The sequence below is a fragment of the Podarcis melisellensis genome (genome assembly GCF_964234715.1).
Source record: "Podarcis melisellensis genome assembly, chromosome: Z".
NCBI classification, from domain to species: Eukaryota; Metazoa; Chordata; class Lepidosauria; order Squamata; family Lacertidae; genus Podarcis; species Podarcis melisellensis.
The window spans coordinates 27485565-27506606 of NC_138547.1; the positions used below are offsets into that span (position 1 = coordinate 27485565).

A 21042-nucleotide genomic window follows, 5' to 3' on the forward strand; every position below is an offset into this window, starting at 1 on the left:
AATAAGATAATTATTGGCCCAAGGTCTTCCAATGAATGTTGCTCTTCCTGTCCAACGTCAGCACCCAGTCTACCACACTGAGCTGAATAGGCTGCCAGTTTTTAATTCAATTAGTTGCACAGCAATTAGATGAAAGATCATCTTCCCAGTTCGTCTCAATAAAGGTCAATAACGGCAATATAACCTTGTAATAATGGAATATCACAAGGGACCATAGCAGCTGAGCTATGCAAGGGAAAATGTGCTCTGCAAACTAGAGCAACATCCTACAGCTAGTGCCCACTAATTGTATTTATGAATCTTCTCTTCACACACAAAAGTCCTCAAGTTAATGTAGAATAAAAATACACAAATATTAATGTGCTTCTGAGGTTCAGAAAGTTTGGTCAAGAAAATGCCTTTTGTGCTTATAGTGGACTAAATGACAGCTAATATATATCCTGCCATGTACTCTTTTCCAGCAGGTTATCTGAGAGACTAAGGAAAAAATCATTCTCCTCTCCTGAAAATTGCCTACCCCCAATGCATACCATGAATTTGGGGGAAATTGTTTTTCTGATTTATCAATGGGGAACATTATGTATAATTATTGGAGGGGCATTAATCAGTGGTGTTTCCTTTGTTACCTCTTCTGTTTCCACTGGTGGTTGCTGTGGAACTCCACCCCATGTCTCCTTGGGAAATTGCTACACCATGGCCTAGCATTATTTGGAGGGGGCATTTGTAGTGGAGGGCAGCAGGGGCAAAGAGGAGCTCCATTACAACTTGTGATTGCAAATAACATAAAAAGGGAATGAAGGAAAGGAAAATACAAAATTGGCAACATAGGAAGAGTCTGCTAGATCTGGCCAATGACCCATCTAGTCACAGAATCAAAGAATTGCAGAATTGGGGGGACCCAGAGGGTCATCTAGCCCAACTACCTACAATATGAGAACCTCAACTAAAACATCCATGATAGATGATCATCCAACCTCTGTTTAAAAACCTTCAGTCCACAATCTCTCGCGGGAGTCAGTTTCACAGTCAATCAGCTCCTGCTTTCAGAAAGTTCTTCCTGATATATAGTTGGAATCTGCTTTCTTGTAACTTGAAGTCATTGGTTTAGGTCCTACTGTCAGGAGCAAACCAGCAGTAAATCACATGGAGTAAGTGAAGTTAATTCTTTAGTAGAGTCCCCTCCTTTCTGGGGTTTCCCTCCAAGCAATCTGAGAGTGTGCCTGTGTGGCTGCCTTTGCTCCTCCTCCTTCATGCCTCTCCTTGTCCTGGGAGACCAGGGGGAAGAGGAGCTTGTCACAGCAGGAAAGGCAGACATCCATGGTTCTTCACAAGCCTGTCTCATTCCGCCTCTCATCTTCAATAGTCTAGTGCCCTGTTCTCAGACTTGCCAACTAGATGCTTGTGGGAATCTTGCAAGCTGGACATGGGCAGAACTCCTCCCCTTGTGGGGTTTCCAGCAACTGGTATCCAGAAGCATTACTACCTCCAACTATGGAGGCAGAGCACAACCATCATGCCTAGTAGCCACTGATAGCTCTCTCCACCCGCGTCCCGAGGTACCACTGTATAATTCACCCCTTTTTTTGCACTTTTCTTGCACGGCCAAGAAAAAATTCCAATAAGAAAAGTAAGGCGGGCATGATAGAGCTATGTAAAATAATGCATGGTGTGGAGAAAGTTGTTAGAGGGGAAAGCAGTGGAACAAGAGAAAGTATTGATAAGCCCTCTGGCTATTAGCCACAATAACTGTGTTCTACCTCGGTTGAATGGAACCCAGGCGCCGCTGTGGGTTAAACCACAGAGCCTAGGACTTGCGGATCAGAAGGTGGCGGTTTGAATCCCCGCAACGGGGTGAGCTCCCGTTGCTCGGTCCCTGCTCCTGTCAACCTAGCAGTTTGAAAGCACGTCAAAGTGCAAGTAGATAAATAGGTACTGCTCTGGCGGGAAGGTAAATGGCGTTTCCGTGCGCTGCTCTGGTTTGCCAGAAGCGGCTTAGTCATGCTGGCCACGCCAGCTCCCTTGACCAGTAAAGCGAAATGAGCGCCGCAACCCCAGAGTCGGTCACAACTGGACCTAATGGTCAGGGGTCCCTTTACCTTTAACTTTTTACCTCAGTTGAAGGCAGCAATTTGCCTTTGAACACCAGTTGCTCAGATTTTCAAGGGAAGAGAGTACTGTTGTGCTCAGGTCCTGCTTCTGGCCTTCTCACTGTCTTCTAGTTGGCCACTGTAAGACTAGATAGTGGACTAGATAGTCTTTGGCCTGATGCGACAGGGCTCATCTTATGCACGGCTGGCTCCCAGGTTTGAGGAGATCTGGGCAAAGTATCCTCTCATGCAATAACAAGCAGACCTAGTTTGCAAGAATCCAGCCTTTCCGTGATATTTCCCAATTATAATTCCTAGTTTAAGGGAAATGTAATATGGTTTGCCAGGAGAAGTCATTTGGACAACTTGGCCCAGGCTGTTCATCTCGAAACTCTTCTTACCGGTTCCATCTCCTCCACTCACCTGGAAGATAAGTCACGTTGGCTTGATAAATACATACTGCACTGATTTATGTTTTATTTTTAATTCATGGATCCACTGTAGGGAGTCTCTTGTGTTTCAGCCAAGCTTCATATTTTGTTCGCTGCCAAACTTTGCAGAACACAAGTTGACAAGCTGTGCTTACACAGAAGGTAGATAAGAATAAATTCAATTTAATCATTGGCTTTGTAGCAGATGGTGGGTTAATCCAGTTTACAAAATGTAATCTGCAAAAATAAAAAAATAAAAATGCACTACTACTACTACGGAGAGAACCATAACCCATGTGCAGTTTTGCAGGTCTCTTTCCCAAATATATGACACCATTTGAAAGATAAATAATATGTTATCTACACATGCCAAGGTTTTCTTTTCATTAAACAATAAAAAAGCAGCATAATGCAGTTACATACTTCAGTTGTTGAGCTCTCGTACCTTGTAGAGAAAGGGCCATAGCTCAGTGGTAGAGCATCTGCTTTGCATGCAGAAGGCTCCAGGTTCAATCCTGGTGGGGCTGGGAGAGAATCCTGCCTGAAATCCTGGAGAACCCCTGCCAAGCGATGCTGAGCTAGATGAATCAGTGGTCTGACTCGGTTTAAGGCAGCTTATGTTTCTATGTGTCTGGCTACCTTAATCGCCACATTAAGAGTAACAGCACAGCAACCCACTCAGACCTTAAGATGACAGGTAAAATTTAGGGGTTACTAATAAAAGCATTACCTATGCAACACTTCAATTATATGAGTAGTGGAGGCATTATGGAAGATGGAGACACCCCAAGCAGATTCTACAGCTTCATCCACAGGGTTGCATTGGCCTCTGTCATCTCCCATGAAGCTGAGAGCTCCTCTGTTAAGGGAAGAATGACTTTGCCTACTTCCTTTTCCCATTCTCATTTATGTAAAGGCCTGGTCCTTATGATGTGAAAAAACTATGTGTAGGCAATACACTCATACTTCAGGGAAGGGAAGGGTGAGTTTATTGAAGAAAATAGATATGGATGGAAACAGAGCTTTTCCAGCTAACCTGTTTCTTGAGCATTCATCCTGCTTTGCTTGCACAAAGCTTACACAGAGGTCAGATAATGTCTCTTTTAGTGAGCATTCATCCTTATTTGTTTCCAGGGTGTTTATATGTTTTGCTATTAACAATCCATTCATCTTGCAGTTTTTAGTGCATTTCCCTATCACATTCCTAGCCACAAAAGTATGTTTGTTTCTTTTTTAAAAAAAGGTATATTTGTTGTACTAGAGGGGCAGAGCAATTGAATCTACTTTAATTGTACAAACCTAGATGTCTGGCATGTGTTTGAATCTCCCACAAACTAGTGACGCCTACAGATAGATTTATAATTACAAGCAGCGACCATTTTAGGCGTGTAAAAATGAAACACAATTGCTGACACACAGGTGCTTCTTGACCTGGAAGAGGGAATAACGGGGGCGGAACAGAGAATGGGACTCATCACATCTCACTTATGTGTGCTCTGCTAATGCACAAATAAAATGATTATCACCAGTATGGATTGGTTCGGCTGCAAAACCAAACATTGCAATTCACCATCCAAATTCCATCCATGCCTTGGGGGGTGGGTTTGGAAAAATAATCCATAAAAATGAAGCAGTGTCTGATAATGTATTCATTCATTCATTTAAAATATTTACTATCCTACCCTTTGGTTTAAACTGCTTCCACGTTGCCCATTCCACTTCAATACATTTCGTTGATGGAGGCAGGGACTTAACTTCAAAGGAATTGGTAAGAAGAATGAGAGGTTATTAGTTATAAGGAAAGGGCCCTGTCGTGGGGGCGTAACATTACACAAAATGGCTATCGTGTGAGCCTGGCAAAATAAAACAGCTGCAACATTTAAAAGAGTACCCACATCAGCCACTAACATCCTCACCGAGAGAAGCTGTTTGTACCACTCATCTATTCTGAACCAAATGGAGGGATGGAACTCAGTTCTGCCATCCATGAAATATAATCAGGTTAAGGGGGCATGTTCAATGTAGGAGAGACTAAGGCAGTTCAAACAGGAACTGAGCAGGAATATTGTGGGTTATTGAGAGGATATTTGCTGAGACCTTTGTAGGTGCAACACGAAGTACCATGTCCTTGGTGTGAGCAGTGTTTTATCTAGATGGGCCAGTGATCTGATACTTTGTAGTGGGGGTGGGTGGGTGGGGGTCTTCCAGATGTTACTGAACTATGTCTCCCATCATCCTCAGCTGACATGGCCAATAGCTAGGGCTGATGGGAGCTGTATTCCAGCAACATCTGGAGGGCCAAAGGTTTTGCCCTCCTGCTTTATAAGGCATCTTCCTATCTTCCAGTAGCTAAGCCTGTGGCAGATACTAGCATTGTATCAGTGCCTTCCTCTGCAGTCTCAGATAATGACTTTTAATAAAGCAATAAAGTTTGGGTAGCATCTTTGCCATAAATTTACCTATGGACTGACTTTAGTTTCTGAGACAATTTAGTTTATTTTCCACTTGGCACTGAGAATGTTGCTAGTATTAGCTTAGGAAGCCATATGCACTGTGAGGTCATCCACTACTCTCAAGAATGGGGTGCCTTTCATAGAATCATAGAGTTGGAAGAGACCACAAGGGCCATTGAGTCCAACCCCCTGCCAAGCAGGAAACACCATCAGAGCACTCCTGACATATGGTTGTCAAGCCTCTGCTTAAAGACCTCCAAAGAAGGAGACTCCACCACACTCCTTGGCAGCAAATTCCACTGTCGAACAGCTCTTACTGTCAGGAAGTTCTTCCTAATGTTTAGGTGGAATCTTCTTTCTTGTAGTTTGGATCCATTGCTCCATGTCCGCTTCTCTGGAGCAGCAGAAAACAACCTTTCTCCCTCCTCTATGTGACATCCTTTTATATATTTGAACATGGCTATCATATCACCCCTTAACCTCCTCTTCTCCAGGCTAAACATGCCCAGCTCCCTTAGTCGTTCCTCATAAGGCATCGTTTCCAGGCCTTTGACCATTTTGGTTGCCCTCCTCTGGACACGTTCCAGTTTGTCAGTGTCCTTCTTGAACTGTGGTGCCCAGGACTGGACACAGTACTCCAGGTGAGGTCTGACCAGAGCAGAATACAGTGGCACTATTACTTCCCTTGAACATTCTTCCTCATTAGAGTGTGCTGAATTTTTCAGCTTCCGAAATCCAAAAAATGAGGGGAATTTAAAAGATACTTTGGTTAAATTAGTATAATTTAGTTCTGCTTGGTAAGTAAAATGTGCATTTTACATAAATTTTGCAAAGAAATAATTAAAATGATTGCCAAGTATTTGTAGTTGTTGTTATTACTATTATTATTAAGCATTACCTGACATTTTCAGAAGGTGCAATTAAAATTATTTGGTTTTCTGAGAACAGTTTATGTGCTTCTTCATCAGACGTAGACTTGCCATGTTAAATGTTGCCCAATACACAAAAATAATGTTGTTGTCGTTTAGTCGTGTCCGACTCTTCGTGAAAAATAATAGCAGATTTTAATTTCTCATGTCGAAAAACCTCAGGCACCCCCTAAAATGACACAACCTACTGCCTGAGGTGGTTGCCTCACTCTGGCTAATAGGAGGGCCACTTCTGAAGAAGAGGGAGCTCTTGGTCGTGCTTAGGTTTAAATTGGGTAAGCCACACCCCCGGTTGACCGGATTTGTTGGCCGTGGGGCGTGACATGGCCAGGACTCCCAGTGACGCAGGTGGCATCGCCCCGCCCCCCGCTGCACACGGGGAGAGCACATGGCCTGTCTGCAACCCCGCCCCCGGGAAGGGGAGTGGCCTACTATTTTAGATGTGGAACATGCAACAAAAAGTTGCCGTGGAACACCTGCAGCCCTATTCCAGGATTCTCCATTCCATTCCCTCTCAGCTTATTGCAGTAAACAAACCTATCAGTCTGTCTGTACTGTAAAATGAAATAGTTTGCAGAACAAGTCGTCTCCTGGGTTAGCTTGCCATGGCAACATTCATTCTTTTGTTGTTTTTCATTTGCTGGCTTCAACCAGCTAGTCATATTTCTTCTTCAAGGACAAATCAGAGAAGCATAGACTGTGATTCTGTGTCAGTAATGGAACTAAATAAATTCATCATAATGAACAACTTTGCATCTGGCTGGACTTGAGGATCATTCTGGATGATCTACTTTTTTCTTTAAAAACGTTTAGGGGTACCCTCATTTTCCTACTCATATTAAAATACTGCCCCTCAATGAGGCCAAACTTAGTGTGCTTGTCCAGGGGGGAGGTTACCATGGGGCGAGGTCCAGGACCTGAGTTGAGGGTCGGCAGACAGTCCTCCTCGGGCGAAGCGGGGTCCACAGCGGGAAACCAGGCAAGGACAGGAACTCTGGGAGAAACAGGACTGGATGCTGGCCGAAACAGCTCATCAACGACGTTGCTCCCGCAACCTGGGACCAGGCTGACTGGCCTTTATCTTCTCTGAGGCCAGGGGCGGTCCCTGCCCCCAGGAGACCCGCCTCTCCTGGCCTTAAGGCGAGCACTCCTCCTGGGAGAAACCAGTTCCCTTCGCCTCTCTGCCCTGAGCCTCTGCAGTTCAGGAGAGGCTGAAGGGTTACTGGGCCCAGGGGGAGACTCACCTGTAGGCACTGAGTCCTCAACCACCTCTGGAGCCAGAGTGGATTCACCTGGTGCCTGCTCCTGAGGATCCGGCACAGGTGCAGGCGCTTCAGAATCAAGGCCTTGCCCCAGTTCAGCCGGCCCTGGAGGCGGGGACTCCTGTGCAGGCTGGGATTCCTCCGGTTCAGCCTCTGAATCAGATTCCCAGGCCATCACACTTAGATTCACAAAATGTTTAAGGGTATGCGTACCCCTGCGTACGCCTGCGTCCCCCCACCCCAGAAAAAAACACACTGCCACAATTGCAATTCTTGAAGCCATGAGATTTCAGTGACTGCTTTCTCTCAGAGCCTCTTGGACTCAAGAACTGTTAATTTTGGTGAGATTTCTTGTGGGAATTACACTACACACTCCTCTCCATCTCACATTTTCCAGACATATTGACATGGAGAAGTAGCAGCAGCATTCAGCTTGGAACTAGGCAGCCTATGGATAAATGGGTTTGTTGTGTGCCAGTATACCCAGAATCATCTGAAATTAATAGCCTTAGGAAAACAGCTTTCAGGGTTCTGTATTCTGCAAAAAGAAGCCAAAATAATACCTTTACCCAAGGTGTATCTGAAGAAGTGTGCATGCACACGAAAGCTCATACCAATAACAAGCTTAGTTGGTCTCTAAGGTGCTAATGGAAGGAATTTTTGTTTGTTTGTTTGTTTCGACCTTTACCCAAGGATAAGGGATAAATTCCATCAGTTTGCATTTAAAGGTAAACCTACCTAATTCACATTCTGAAAGTATAAGAGACCTGAAACACAGCCATCCTTTGAAATTCAAACATTTCTGAGTTATGCAATTTTCCAACCAAGTAGTGTGTACCAAAATGCACATATTTGTGAAAATAACATACAAATAACTTAACATTGTTTTAGGGATAAACTGATTTGCAAAAATGTGTATTGGGCAGAATTTAATACAAACACGTGCATATTAGGAGAAATTTGCACTGAAATAGCGATGAATTCTCATGAGGACTTATTTATTGTTTAAATAAATGCCAAACTGATATGGAAATGGAGAGCCGCAGGCTGGAAAACTTAATGGTCAGGGGTCCCTTTACCTTACCGATTAGCCTATCTGCATGCATTTTTTAAAAGGGGGTTACATTTCCCACTCTAATTCTGAACATTTTAATCAGTTTAATGCAGGATGAAAATGCATATTCTGCTACTACTGTTTAAACCAAGGCCGGGATTGGAAGCTCAGAAGCTTTCGAAAAGAGAACACTGCTTAATCCTTTTCTTGGCTCTTACCAGCCCCGATTCCAAACCTATGTTTTAGATGTTGGCAGGAGAGTTACTTGTACAAGGGAGTGGTAGTGAGGAGAGAAGCAGTGGGTGCATCCTTCTTCCACTCCCTCCCCAAACCATTTTACTGCATACTGTGCCCTTCTAGCTTCAATTTGCATAGGCGAAACAGCCTCCAGGTTTGAAAAGGTTGCAGTAGAGTGTGTAATTTCACCCACACATTCAGCGTTACAACTTTCCATGCAATATATATAACTTACAAAGCCTTTGTCCCTTGAATTGCAAGCATTTTTGTTAATTGCCGAGGAAATTCATCATCTAGTATTGGCTGATCTCCAAAAGAATAGTGCGGAAACTAATTAAACATTTAGTTTAAGGTGAAATTAGCATACTTAGAATTCCAATTTATTCCAAACACAATAATTGACTTCTGCAGAAGCTTCCCCACTACCTTTTTTCTTCATGTAATAAAGGTGGGCATAAATTAATTGTGTGTTTTTTTTCTTCTTCTCCTCTCACCCTCTCCTTTAACAGCAGTACATTTATTTGGCCTAACTTGGCAGCTACAGCCTGTTGGAGGACACCTTTATGAAAATGGAGTCAGTAAAGGAAGCAAAGGCACAGAGTTCCTGGACACAACCTACTCACCCATCGGAGGGAAAGGTTCTGATAAAACAGAAAGAAAAGGTACATCCCTTTCTCTTTCAAATGCTTAAGTCAGAGGTCACAAATATGATGACATTGAAGTCTTCCTCTTGTCCCCACGAAGCCTCTGCATCTTCTCCCTTCACTGCCCCCCTTGGTCATGAGGCGGTGAGGATGGTTACTTCTTTCTCCCTTGAATGCATAGAGCTGAAGGAGGAAATTGGAAAAGTGTTACTTTCCAATTTTCCATTTCAGCTCTATGAGCTTTTAAGAACTCAGATTAATTCTACTATATCTCACTTTTACCCAGATTCCTTAGGAAAGCTACTTGCATGTCTGCTCGCTTTGTTGCTTTCTGTCTTTTGGGCAGGGTGGCAGAGGGCCTGATTGGGGAAAAGGAGAGAGAAAGAACCAGGGGAAGTGGCACTCACAACATGAAAAATTCAAATATACCTGTCAGGGAACTGCCATCGGAAGGACAGGAGGTGGAAGGGCTCACGGAGGTTAGGAGAGACTTAGCAGCAGAAGAGGGAACCAGCAGGGGGATAGAAGGAGCTCCGAGGGAAAGTGAGTCGGAGGGATGGCTCAGAGACACTTCCAGCGAAAACAGTGGGGAGGTTTCAGGACCTCCTATAGGGACACCCACTCCTCGCCAGAAACTGTCGCGCTGAGAGTCCAGAAGACGCGTTTCCGTTAAGGAGCTTTTATGTTGGAAGAGATTCCGTAAACGCCCACTGTCGGATTCTGCCAGCGATTGACGGAGCCATGCTCAAGGGGCTCCGTTATAGACAGAGGTTTGCTAACTTGGCCAAACTCTGAGGGACTAAGCTTTTACGCACAAGCGTAATCATCCCATCATCCCATCACAATACCCATTGGCCTAAAGAGTTTGTTGACTCCTTGTTTAAGCTGTTGACATTGCTTTTCCAGTTCTACATGATACTATTACCGAACTGAGGCAGTCACCTATACAGCTGTTCTAGACTGTGCTTAGCAATAAAAGTTGCTCTGCTAGGCATCCGTTTTGACATTGACTCTTCTAGGAAATAACTTGACAGCTTGTGTTCCTTCATAGCACAGAAAGGGTATCAGAGGGGAATGAGCATAGATTATTTTTTGCTGTTTTGCTTAATTAACCCAAACTCTGTTACTGGAGAGGTATCATAGTTGTGGAACTCTAACTCTATTTCTGGAAAGCACAGTGGTTGCCAAATTCTCTTCCCAAACTCAGAGAATTTGATCGGTCTTTCAAAGGAGCTTGGTGGTACTTGTATCTTGCACCAAGTCTTGAGCATCATTTATCATTATGTGCTAGTTTATACATTTAACTGAATAGAGCAGAGAAGCTTTTTTCTGGATGCTATCAAATCAGACTGGTGATGGTGGAAAGGGAATTGACATGTTTGAATGGTCCCCCATCATGGGAGGAATAAGTACTCATTAATGAGAAATTATGATGGCAATCAAATTCTGCACATTGACAGAGGCTGGTTCCTTTAAGGTGGCATTTCTGAACACTCTGGCATGTGGTTATGTTAGTATTTTAATAGGTTGCACTATGATTAAAAAATCGAGACATCCTATTGATGGCTGGTGCTTAGCAGGGAAGCATAATGAGATTGATTGTTTCAGGAATCAGTGATGATCTGCACACAGGCACTTCACTGGGAGGATAATTGGTGCTTTGCTGCTCAGATTTTCAATTTCTTGAAGCCATGAGCAATCAGTGATTAGGAGTCTGTCTTTGCTGTCAGTATGCTCAAAAATGATGTAAAAAGCAGGATAACGCATTTATAGTAGGAATACATTTTAAAACTTTATTTTATATAAGGTGCATTGAAGTGAACAGGAAAATGTCAAGAGAATAATAAGCATTGCTGTTTTGGAAAGCTCATCACTTGACAAAAGAGAAGCTTCTTGAAATACCAGACACAGAACCCAATTTTATGCAAGCATGGAAGACCACCTGCTCTGCATACAGAAGGTGCCAGGTTTAATCCTTAGTATGTTGTGGTGCCTTCCAGATGTTGTTGGACTACAGCTCACATCAGGCCTAACCAGCACAGCCAATGGCTAGCAATGATGGGAACTATAGTCAAGCAATATGCGGAGGGTACCACATTGGCTAGTGTAGACCATGCTGAGCTAGATAGTGAAATAATCTGACACAGTATAAGGCAACTTCCTAGGTATCTAAGTTTACTTTGAAGTAAATCCGACTGAGTTCATTGAGGCTTACTCCCAAGACAGTGTAGTTATGGTTTTAGACTATGGCTGCGATCCTATGAGCATCTATTTGACAATATGTCTAATTTAACTCAGTGGGACTTCCTTCTAAATAAACTTGCATAAGATTGGGATCCATGTCTGATAAACCTACTAACCACGCTGTTCCATCTCCCACAGTAATACCCATGGCAAAAAAAAATAACAACCAACTAATTAATGCTAAGCATTAAACCAGGGGCTTGAGAAGCTTATTGTGTGTAAACATCCTGAATTCTATCCATTGTGATAAAAAAAGAGCTTCCCACTCTTTTGCCTTTGGGAAGTTAAAGCTAAATTATTCAAGGTGTTGTGTTGCCTTCCAAAATCCATCCATTTACAGCAGGACTGGGAAACCTGTAGACCTCACATGGTTGCTGGACTCCACCCCTACTACACCTGACCATTGCCCAAGCTAGATGAGGTTGATAGAAGTTGGAGTCTGGTGACATATGGAATGTCACGGGTTCCTCAGCTCTCCTAGATAGGCATCCTCTGGATGCTGTAAAATATAAAAATCTCTGGTTATCAAATGAGAGAATGAATGTGAGTTGTGAATAACAGCTTGAGGTTGAAATTTGAGTAGCTCTGAGATAGCAGGTAAAGGTAAAGGACCCCTGGACAGTTAAATCCAGTCAAACTTGACTACGGGGTGTGGCACTCATCTCCACTTTCAGGCTCAGGGAGCCGGCGTTTGTCCACAGACAGCTTTCCAGGTCATGTGGCCAGCATGACTAAACTGCTTCTGGTGCAACGAAACACAATGACAAAAGCCAGAACACACAGAAACCCTATTTACCTTCCCACCACAGCGGTACCTGTTTATCTTCTTGCACTAGTATGCTTTCGAACTGCTAGCTTGGCAGGAGCAGGGACTGAGCAACGGGAGCTCACCCCGTCATGGGGATTCAAACCACCAACTTTCCAATCAGCAAGCCCAAGAAGCTCAGTGGTTTAGACCACAGCAGCACCAACTCCTTTTCTGAGATAGCGGTAATGGGTGGTCAGTTCTTTACTTAGTTTTTCCTCATTCTGGGCCTCAGCAATGTAGATCAATAAAGAAGAGAGCAGGGGGACGGCTTGCTTTGAAATGAGTTGGAACTTTCTGAGCTTTGGTGGGGGGAGCTTGACCTGAGGAAGGAGAAGTAGGTAGCATGTGGCAAAGAGCACCCATCAGCCCAACCAGTAGCAACTGATGTGCAGAGTGTCTTTATGCTGAGGTTCATGAGGGCTTCTTTGAACTCAAGCAGGGCTAGCCCTACTATAGGGCAGTGTGTGTAAAATGGTAAAGAGGATAAAGCGACTTTCGATTACCTACTGTAAACCAGCTCATAGATTTATGCATTTTACTTTACAATTATAGAGTAGAAAGGCTTGCCGCAAGTGGGTGAATGATGGACAGTTTTGCTAAGAAGGAACCATTTCCATAACAGCATCATGACATGCCTGAATAATATCACCTGATACTACAATATATTGTTTCATCTCCCATCAGAACAGCAGATCTTTAAACTTTCATTTTAGAAAGTAAGGTAGTTACAATCTCATTTAAAGGCTGTCAACACTGACCAACATTACCATTACTGTTAAACACATTGTTTTGTCCTTGACCTTAGAGTTATTGTACTAAAACAATGCAATTGACTCTTCATACTTAATGGCAATAGCATAAGAAAATATGTTTTTGCATTTTGCTTAACGTTATGGATGATGGCTTGTAAAAAGTTTGCTTCAAGTCAGTATCTCCCTTTCCCCCTTTGAGTCATGTCTTTTAGATTATGATTCTGTAAGCAGGGACTGTCCTGTTTTAACTGATTTTATCCCACCCATTCTACAAGCCTTCGTGGCTGAGCACTGGGTTACAAATGCTCTAAAATAAACAAACCAAGGAAATGAATAAATCTGAAAGGTCTTTAAAGCTGAAGAATGATGAATGCTACTGCTTTTCTTATGGTTTAATTGCAGTCCAAAGTCTATTAGGTTGCAAGTCTGTAGGCAGCCCATAGACATTACTTAATTATAGTGTTATGAGTTTGTGGGTGCCAGAACACTATAATCCTTGGATTCAGCATGTGTTAGAATTTAATTAAGGCTTGGTGTGCTAAAATGAGTGCTAGTCTTAAAATATAAGGCAGGCTAGTTTTCTGATGAGGTATTAATAAGCTATTAAGAAAACAAAGGCAATGGACCATTAAGAAAGCAATGATCAAAGGAGGATCAGTACTAGATGGCAAATGGGTAGGGCCCCTCCCTCAACAGATAGAGCAATGTGAGTTAGAAGCTTAGAGTAGAGTTATGTGACAGAGAACCAAAGCAGCAGGCAGAGCACAATGTTTGATGTCTGTTTGAATCCAAGGCTGCACCTATGGGATAAGCAAGGTCCTATTGGGGTGTTAATGCTGCAAAGCCCTGCGTTGTAGGCTCAGGTTGTATATATGTGTCAATAAACCATATATCCTAAAGACACCACAGTCTCTTCTGTGCCACATTTCCAAAAGGAAACAAGGACTCTTGGTGCGAGCCTGGAACCCCTGGAATTTCACTGCGCTCAGAGATTGGAGTGGCGTAGAATTTCTGTACCACTCAAGATATAAAAATAACAGAGCAGTGATTATTTAAAGGCTTGGACATTTTAATGATAAATGATGATGATGGAATAATTTAACCACGACTTGTTTGGAGCTGTTCACAAATTGACGCTAATTTAAGCCAGATATTTATCCTTCTCTTTCAGGCACTTGACAGGCTCAACTGCTTAGGAATATGAGTTATTTCAGATTTGATGAAAAAATGAGGTGGGGAGCAACAGAACATACTCTTGACTTCTCTGCTACATCCACACTGTCCACACTTGTTAGGTTCGCTTGGCCGTCTGCAGACAAATGTTGAAAGCATGATAGGAAAAGCAGTTGGAGAGGACTTGGGATTCTGGTCCTCTTCTCCCCTGCATACACTGAATGCCTCTGAGAAATTCTTAAAGGGATAGGCATAGTTGAGCACGTTCTTCAAACATTTTTGGACAGAGTTGAGCATGTTCCTCAAACTGTTCTCATTCTTTTTAAATGACAGCAAACTCTTTCTTCTTCTTCTTCTTTGTTTCTGGAGAAATAGTGTTTCAGAAAGGACAGGCAATAGACACGGGGGAAATTGAAATTGGAGTTCAAGTGATTCAAGCCATTCTTCCAGGCCTCTTCTGGCGTTTCCAGATTATGATCCATCACCCAATGTACCTGAAATTTAATGTTTCTCTGGCAAAGGACTCACTTTTCGGGATATATGGGAGACGCAATATTCCCCCTACTCACACACAGGTATTTACTTACTTACTTACTCACTTACTTACTGTAAAAGTTAGCTATTTCAGAAATATATGGTGTTCACTATTAAATTGACTGCTGTTAACTTTCCTTCTTAACCTCCCTTGACAAATACATTCCTTTATCAATTTAGGCAAAGAGAAGAAAGTTCTCTGTTTTTTGTTATTTTTGTAAAAAGCACAAAAGGTCACCAAGCATATAGATGATGTCCCACAATGTTTTTTGTTTGTTTTTTATGTTAGCAACCTGATTTGCCAACCCTTGCAAGAAACAAGGTGCAGAGGTGACAAAGGAACTACTCTGTTTGTTGACAGGCAGGAGTGATAGAAATGAAAACATTCAACAGAAGCAAAATCAGTGGCAGTAAAACCAATAGTAGCAGCACCAGTGGGGTAAATTTGGGGGGAGCGAGCTATAAAGACCTATGAGGGCTGCGTGTAGTGCACCAGCTGCACAGCACTGAAATACAGACATCCTGCACTTCAGGGTGTTGGACTAGATTACCCTCAGGGTCCCTTCCAACTCTACAGTTCTATGATTCTACATTTAGGAACATGGAATATTCTCCCCAGAGGTGTACTGCCGTAAGTACATGCCCTAACCACTGCACAGCCACATTCTGATAGCTAGACGAAGTCCTTCCAGAAAGAACAAGATTTGGCTTTGCCTCTTCTTGCAACATTTACTCAGTTTTCCAGTTGCTCGTAGAAAAAATTACCTCCTCGTGCATGAATTGTCCAGTCTACTGAGCGTGTTCTTTCATCCTTAATGGGGTCATGGACCCCACTTTGCAAACTCTGTTCCATGCATAATGGCATTATTTGTACATAATAATAGGACTGTGGGACTGAAAGGAAACTGGGCACTGCATACTACCATTCTGGTCCCACACAGAGTCCTTGTTCCCAGGTTGCAGAAGAACAGGAACTTGCAGAAGAATTCTTTCCAAAGGCTTTAATGTTGAGATTGGTGTGATACATATGCAGATTGCTGTAACAAACAAAAACAACAACCCCCAGTTTAAGAGGCCATAGATAGGCTAATTAAACAAAGGCCTGGGAAAAGAGGAAAGTTTTTGCCTGGCACCTAAATATATGTAAGGAGGGTGCCAGGCGAGCCTCCCTGGGGAGAGCACTCACAAACTGGGAGCCACCGCAAAAAAAGCCTGTTCTTGTGTTCCCACCTTCCAAAGTTCTTGTGGAGGAGGCACACAAAGAACAACCTCAGCTGGTGAGTGCAGGGTGCAAGATGGTTTACATCAGGAGAGGCGGTCTAATGAGAAAGGGGAAAATACTCTCCCTACATACTTTTCGACAGCATGCATAATTTTATAAACCTCTAATATGTCCTTCCACTTATTTGCCTTTTTCTTGGAATCTTTGCTTGGCCATGGTGTGTTATGTATGGGGGCGGGGAGAGAAGGGGGAATTGTCAACATGGCACTGTCTACTCTTCAAGATCTCAGGTAAGAATCTTACCATGGTGGTTGTTTGAGATTGGTGATGCCTGGAATTGAACCTGGGACCTTCTGCATAGAAAGCATGGGCTCTGTTGCTGAGCTGTAGCTGCCCCCTAAAGATGGGAATGTGTTGCTTTACTCAGATCTCTGTGTTTGATGGCAAGCTCACCCGAAAGAGTGTTGCTTATTTGCTAAGTGCAATTACCTACAGTTTGAGCACAAACCTGACAGCCAGTTAAAGCACTTGTTCAGGTTCTTGTAATTACATCCATGCTTTGATTCCAGTAAGATCATTGGTGTAGCATTTACAGAGAACACTAAAATAGCTTTTTAATTACCTAGTGAACACTCCCTCAATCTGTTGCCCACAAAATACATTGGACTGCAACTCTCATCAGCCATTTCCAGCATGCCGAATGATCAGGAATGATGGGAGCTGTAGTCCAACCATACCTGGAAGCTGTGTTTTTTTCCAGGGGGCACTCAAGGGTACGCAATACCCACACCTCTTTTGTTGGTTGTTAAAAAGTGTGACACTTACTGTAACTGCTTCATGGTGAGTACCAGCACCTATTTTTCTAGAAAAAAAGCACTGTCTGGAAGGCACCTGGTTGTGGGGAAACTGATCGGGGCCAGTGGGGACATATTGGTTTTGGAACCAAATTCAAAACAAAAAACCTAGGTTGGTTTTAGAAATAACTTTGAAGGGTCAAAAGCAGTTAAAACACACACACACAAACATGCATATAAAGACAGGATTCTATCTAATCATGTTTTTTATTGTTGCTGTTTCAGTTTGATTTTGTGAAACTGATGGATGGGAAACAGTTAATTAAGCCAGAATCAAGACATTCTGAGGAATCTCAGCATGCTCCTAGGAATCTGATCTTAATGTCCTTGCAAGAAACTGGCTTCATAGAATATATGGACCAGGGAACTTGGCACTTGGCATTTTACAATGATGGCAAGAAAATGGAGCAAGTGCAAGTGTTGACAACGGCAATTGGTAAGACCACTTGGTTTTGTCTTCCTCCTCTTTCTAATGAAGGCTTTCATAGATTATTGAGTCATTTCTTGTATCTGACATATATGATGATAATTATTAAACAGGTTCCTGGATTCTAGGAAGCATGGGCTGTTTTGGGGTGGGTCAGTTCTGAAGCATAAACAATACAAGCTGAACTAAATTGGTGGTGAGGGGATTCTCATTAAAAGCCACATTCTGATTTTTCTTGTTGAAATGAATGGTGAAAATTATTAATTATTATTATGTATTAAACTTACTGATTGCTTTTTTATTTACAAGCTATAACACATAGATTAAAACCAGCATAAAACTAAAACAGAGTAACATCTAAAACTCATTCTAGTTTCAATTTTTTTAAAGGAAAATAAAATCCTTAAAAACGTTATTCCTTCTGTTAAATGTTATAAATCAGGGGTATTCTTCAAGAATATTCTCCATCAAGAACCAATTGGTTGCTTTACAGGATTCATTTATGTGATTGGTACTTTTGAAGAAAGCTGTTTGCATTGTAGGGCAAATCTGTAAATCCCCTAAAAAATTAAACTCATGTTTACAATATGGCTCCAGAGTGGTGTGTTTGGTGATCTTGAACACATTTGCTTTTCCAGGTCAAATTCCATCAGTGATTGCCCCAAAATGAGGTTTTTTGGGGGGAGGGGCTAAATCTTACAGAAGTAGGATGTTTATCTGAAATATACAAATGACAGGCATTGGAATGTTCAACGAAAATAATCTCTTATTTTAAACAAAACCATGAAATAAAGAAGAGACAGATTTGAAGTGCAATGGGGGTTACTCAATAAATACTTAGAATCTTCAGATGCTTTACACAGTAGGGAATTAAATATGAATTCGCGGTATAAAAACTTCACATTGTATTGCAGAATGAAATACCTATTGTTCTAAACTGTCAAGGCCAAACCTAATACATAATAAGTTGTTTGAACAGATGTTTTATTTCAGGTTGTGTATGAATACAGTGAATGTAATTGGTTCCCCACTCATCTGAAGGTTGAGTAATACCACTTGAATGGTTGTGCTGCATGGTTGCCTCTCGTTTCAGAAGTGGTTTGTTCACTTTGTTGTTATGCTTTTCTTTTCTCTTTGTATGAACAGAAGTCATGGATGACTGCTCCACTAACTGCAATGGGAATGGAGAATGCATTTCTGGGCACTGCCACTGTTTTCCAGGATTCCTTGGTCCAGATTGTGCAAGAGGTAGGGATTTCTCATTTATATATTTGAAGTAGAAGAAAAGACAGACAGACAGACAGACAGACAGACAGACAAATAAATAAATATCAATTTTCTCAGCTTGGAGCTTCAGCAATGAAGTAGCTCAGGCCTAGGTGCTGGAGGCTCCACTTCTTCCTGACTCTCAATCAAGCCTAGATCCATGCAGGTGTTTCTATGCACTTTCCCCTCCTCCCATGTTGCATCACATGCAACTAGCTAGACTCATTGGCAGCAGCTCTGTACTTCTTGCCCGACTTGCTGTTTCCTCTGTTCCTGTAGCTCTAGGGCGTGGGTAGGCAAACTAAGGTCCAGGGGCCGGATCCGGCCCAATCACCTTCTAAATTCAGCCCGCAGACGGTCTGGGAATCGGTGTGTTTTTACATGAGTGTCCTTTTATTTAAAATGCATCTCTGGGTTATTTGTGGGTTAATTCCCCCCCCAAAAAAATATAGTCCGCCCCCCCAAGGTCTGAGGGACAGTGGACTGGCCCCCTGCTGAAAAAGTTTGCTGACCCCTGCTCTAGGGGATATGGAGGCAGAAATCTTTCATAATGTACCCTTCATGATTTTAGAGCAAATAGTGGACACTTCAACTTCCACTCATCAGCATCAGATGTTTATCAAACATACATTGACACAGTAGTGACTGCATACCAAAAATGGTGGGCTGATCTTTCACATGCAAAGGGTACCTCCAAATAATAAATCTAAGCAGCATTCCCCAAAGCCAAGCTAAGTATCTGATACAGACCAGACTGTTAACAGAGAGAAAAATTATTCCAGTTTATGGAATAACAGAAATGAGAATAAAATGAAAAGATTAGGTAGGAAATAGAATGTGAAAAGCTGAAGCAGGTATGCTAAATGGACAGTAAATTTGAGAGGAAAAACAGATGATAAAAGGTTTGAGGAGGCCTTCAACAAGATGGGCTCTCAGCTCCAAATAGTGTTGTTCCGGAACATTGAGGGCAATTTTCAGCGGCAGGTGGCTCTCAGACCTATCAGCCTGCCATAGGAGTAAGGAGCAGGGCCACCAACTGAGGTGAACCCTCTTGGGGCTCCTGCTGCTCAAGAAGACCAAGTGTTGGCGCCACAAAGTGTGGGTTGAGGGAGAATTGTGGAATTGGAAGGGGTTCACCAGTCTAACCCCTTGTAGTGCAGGAATCTCAACATGCAGTTCCTCATCCAGTTTGAAACCATACTGGACCCTGCTTAGCTTTGTAAATGTGCCACCACTTTTATTGCGGCACCAAATCCTATATAGATCATTAACACTCAAATATGTTTCTCCTCTATAGACTCCTGCCCAGTGTTATGTAGTGGAAATGGAGAATACGAGAAGGGCCACTGCTTGTGTCGCAATGGGTGGAAAGGCCCTGAGTGTGATGTTCCAGAAGAGCAGTGCATTGACCCCACTTGCTTTGGCCATGGAAAATGTATCATGGGAATCTGCATTTGTGACCCAGGATATAAAGGAGAGATATGTGAAGAAGGTTTGTGCCTCTTCTTTCTCTTACTGGCTTTCTTTTCAATGGAGCTGTAGCTGAGAGGTAGACCACACATGCTTGGCATGCAGAAGGTCCCAGGTTCAATCCCAAGCATATCTAAGTGGGGTTGTGAGTATCCTCATCTGGAATCCTGGAAAGCCACTGCCAGCCATTGCAAGCAATACTGTGTAGTCCATTGGTCCAACTAAGCAAAAGCCAGTGCCAACAGTTTAAAGTTAAGAACACATCACTCTGCAAATCCAATGCCCACAAAAAATCCTGTTTCCTCTACCACCTCCACCAATAATACTTTATCTTTCAGAGGAATGGCAGAACCTTATTTGTAATGTCAAAGTCTATTTCTCTGTTACAGAGAGATTACAGTAGTGGTACTGACATAGATCAATTGGACATGTCTTAACAACAGAAGCTTGGAGAAGGATATTAGAAATGGCTGATAAATTCTCTTTATGCCTTAACCCTAAAGGAAGCTCAATATAAACTGATGTGCAGATGGTATATGGCCCCTCAAAAGCTGAATGGAATCTACAAAGTAAACTCAGTTGTTGGAAGTGTGAATTGATAGATACTGATTTTGTGCATACAGCAGTTATGTCCTTAAGTTGGTAGGTACCAGGATGTGCACAATCACAAGATTTGTTGTGTATCTAGCATTTGGAAGCAGCCTGATAAGTTTCAGATCTGCTGTGTGTCATTCTAGTTCAATTTATTATTTGGTTCCAAATTTGATCTGTTAAATCTGAAGCTCTTTTTTTGCCTCTATTGATCACAATAGGAAATCTATTTTGAAAAGCTATAACTCCCCCCCCCCCTTTTCACACAAGTGGATTAAATTATCATGAAAAGTTGCCCTTCTAGAGTGGATAACACCTGCTGAATTTCAGGAAGACGGATTCAGCGATTCTCCCACAAGGGCAAACTGAGGTTAAGAAAGTAAAAATCATATCCCAACCACTGTTTTCTTTTTCTGGGAAATCAATTTAAAAACCAGGAAATGGCAGAGGCACCCAGAGTAAGAAAGCTGTCAAAGTTCAGACAAATAGGTCTAGACTCTAGGGGCATGTTCTGCTATTGAACTATGATCCAGGACCATCTTTACCATTTGGCATAGTGGCGTGGTGAGCCAGGGTGCCAAGCTGTGGAGGGCACCAGGTTCTG

General features: G+C 42.6%; 1 protein-coding gene across 14 annotated transcripts in view; it reads left to right on the forward strand.

Annotated features, from left to right (window-relative positions):
• TENM1 (teneurin transmembrane protein 1) overlaps positions 1 to 21042 on the forward strand; it is a 391653-nt gene that overhangs the window by 218607 nt on the left and 152004 nt on the right. For 9 of the 14 annotated variants that reach the window (XM_081897279.1, XM_081897280.1, XM_081897290.1 and 6 more), the window contains 5 exons: positions 8963 to 9115; positions 14444 to 14649; positions 16910 to 17120; positions 18258 to 18359; positions 19675 to 19869. In XM_081897279.1, coding sequence (XP_081753405.1) covers positions 8963 to 9115; positions 14444 to 14649; positions 16910 to 17120; positions 18258 to 18359; positions 19675 to 19869 — 867 coding nt within the window. The remainder of the gene's footprint in view (positions 1 to 8962; positions 9116 to 14443; positions 14650 to 16909; positions 17121 to 18257; positions 18360 to 19674; positions 19870 to 21042) is intronic. The other 5 variants (XM_081897289.1, XM_081897281.1, XM_081897292.1 and 2 more) reach the window with 1 other exon arrangement.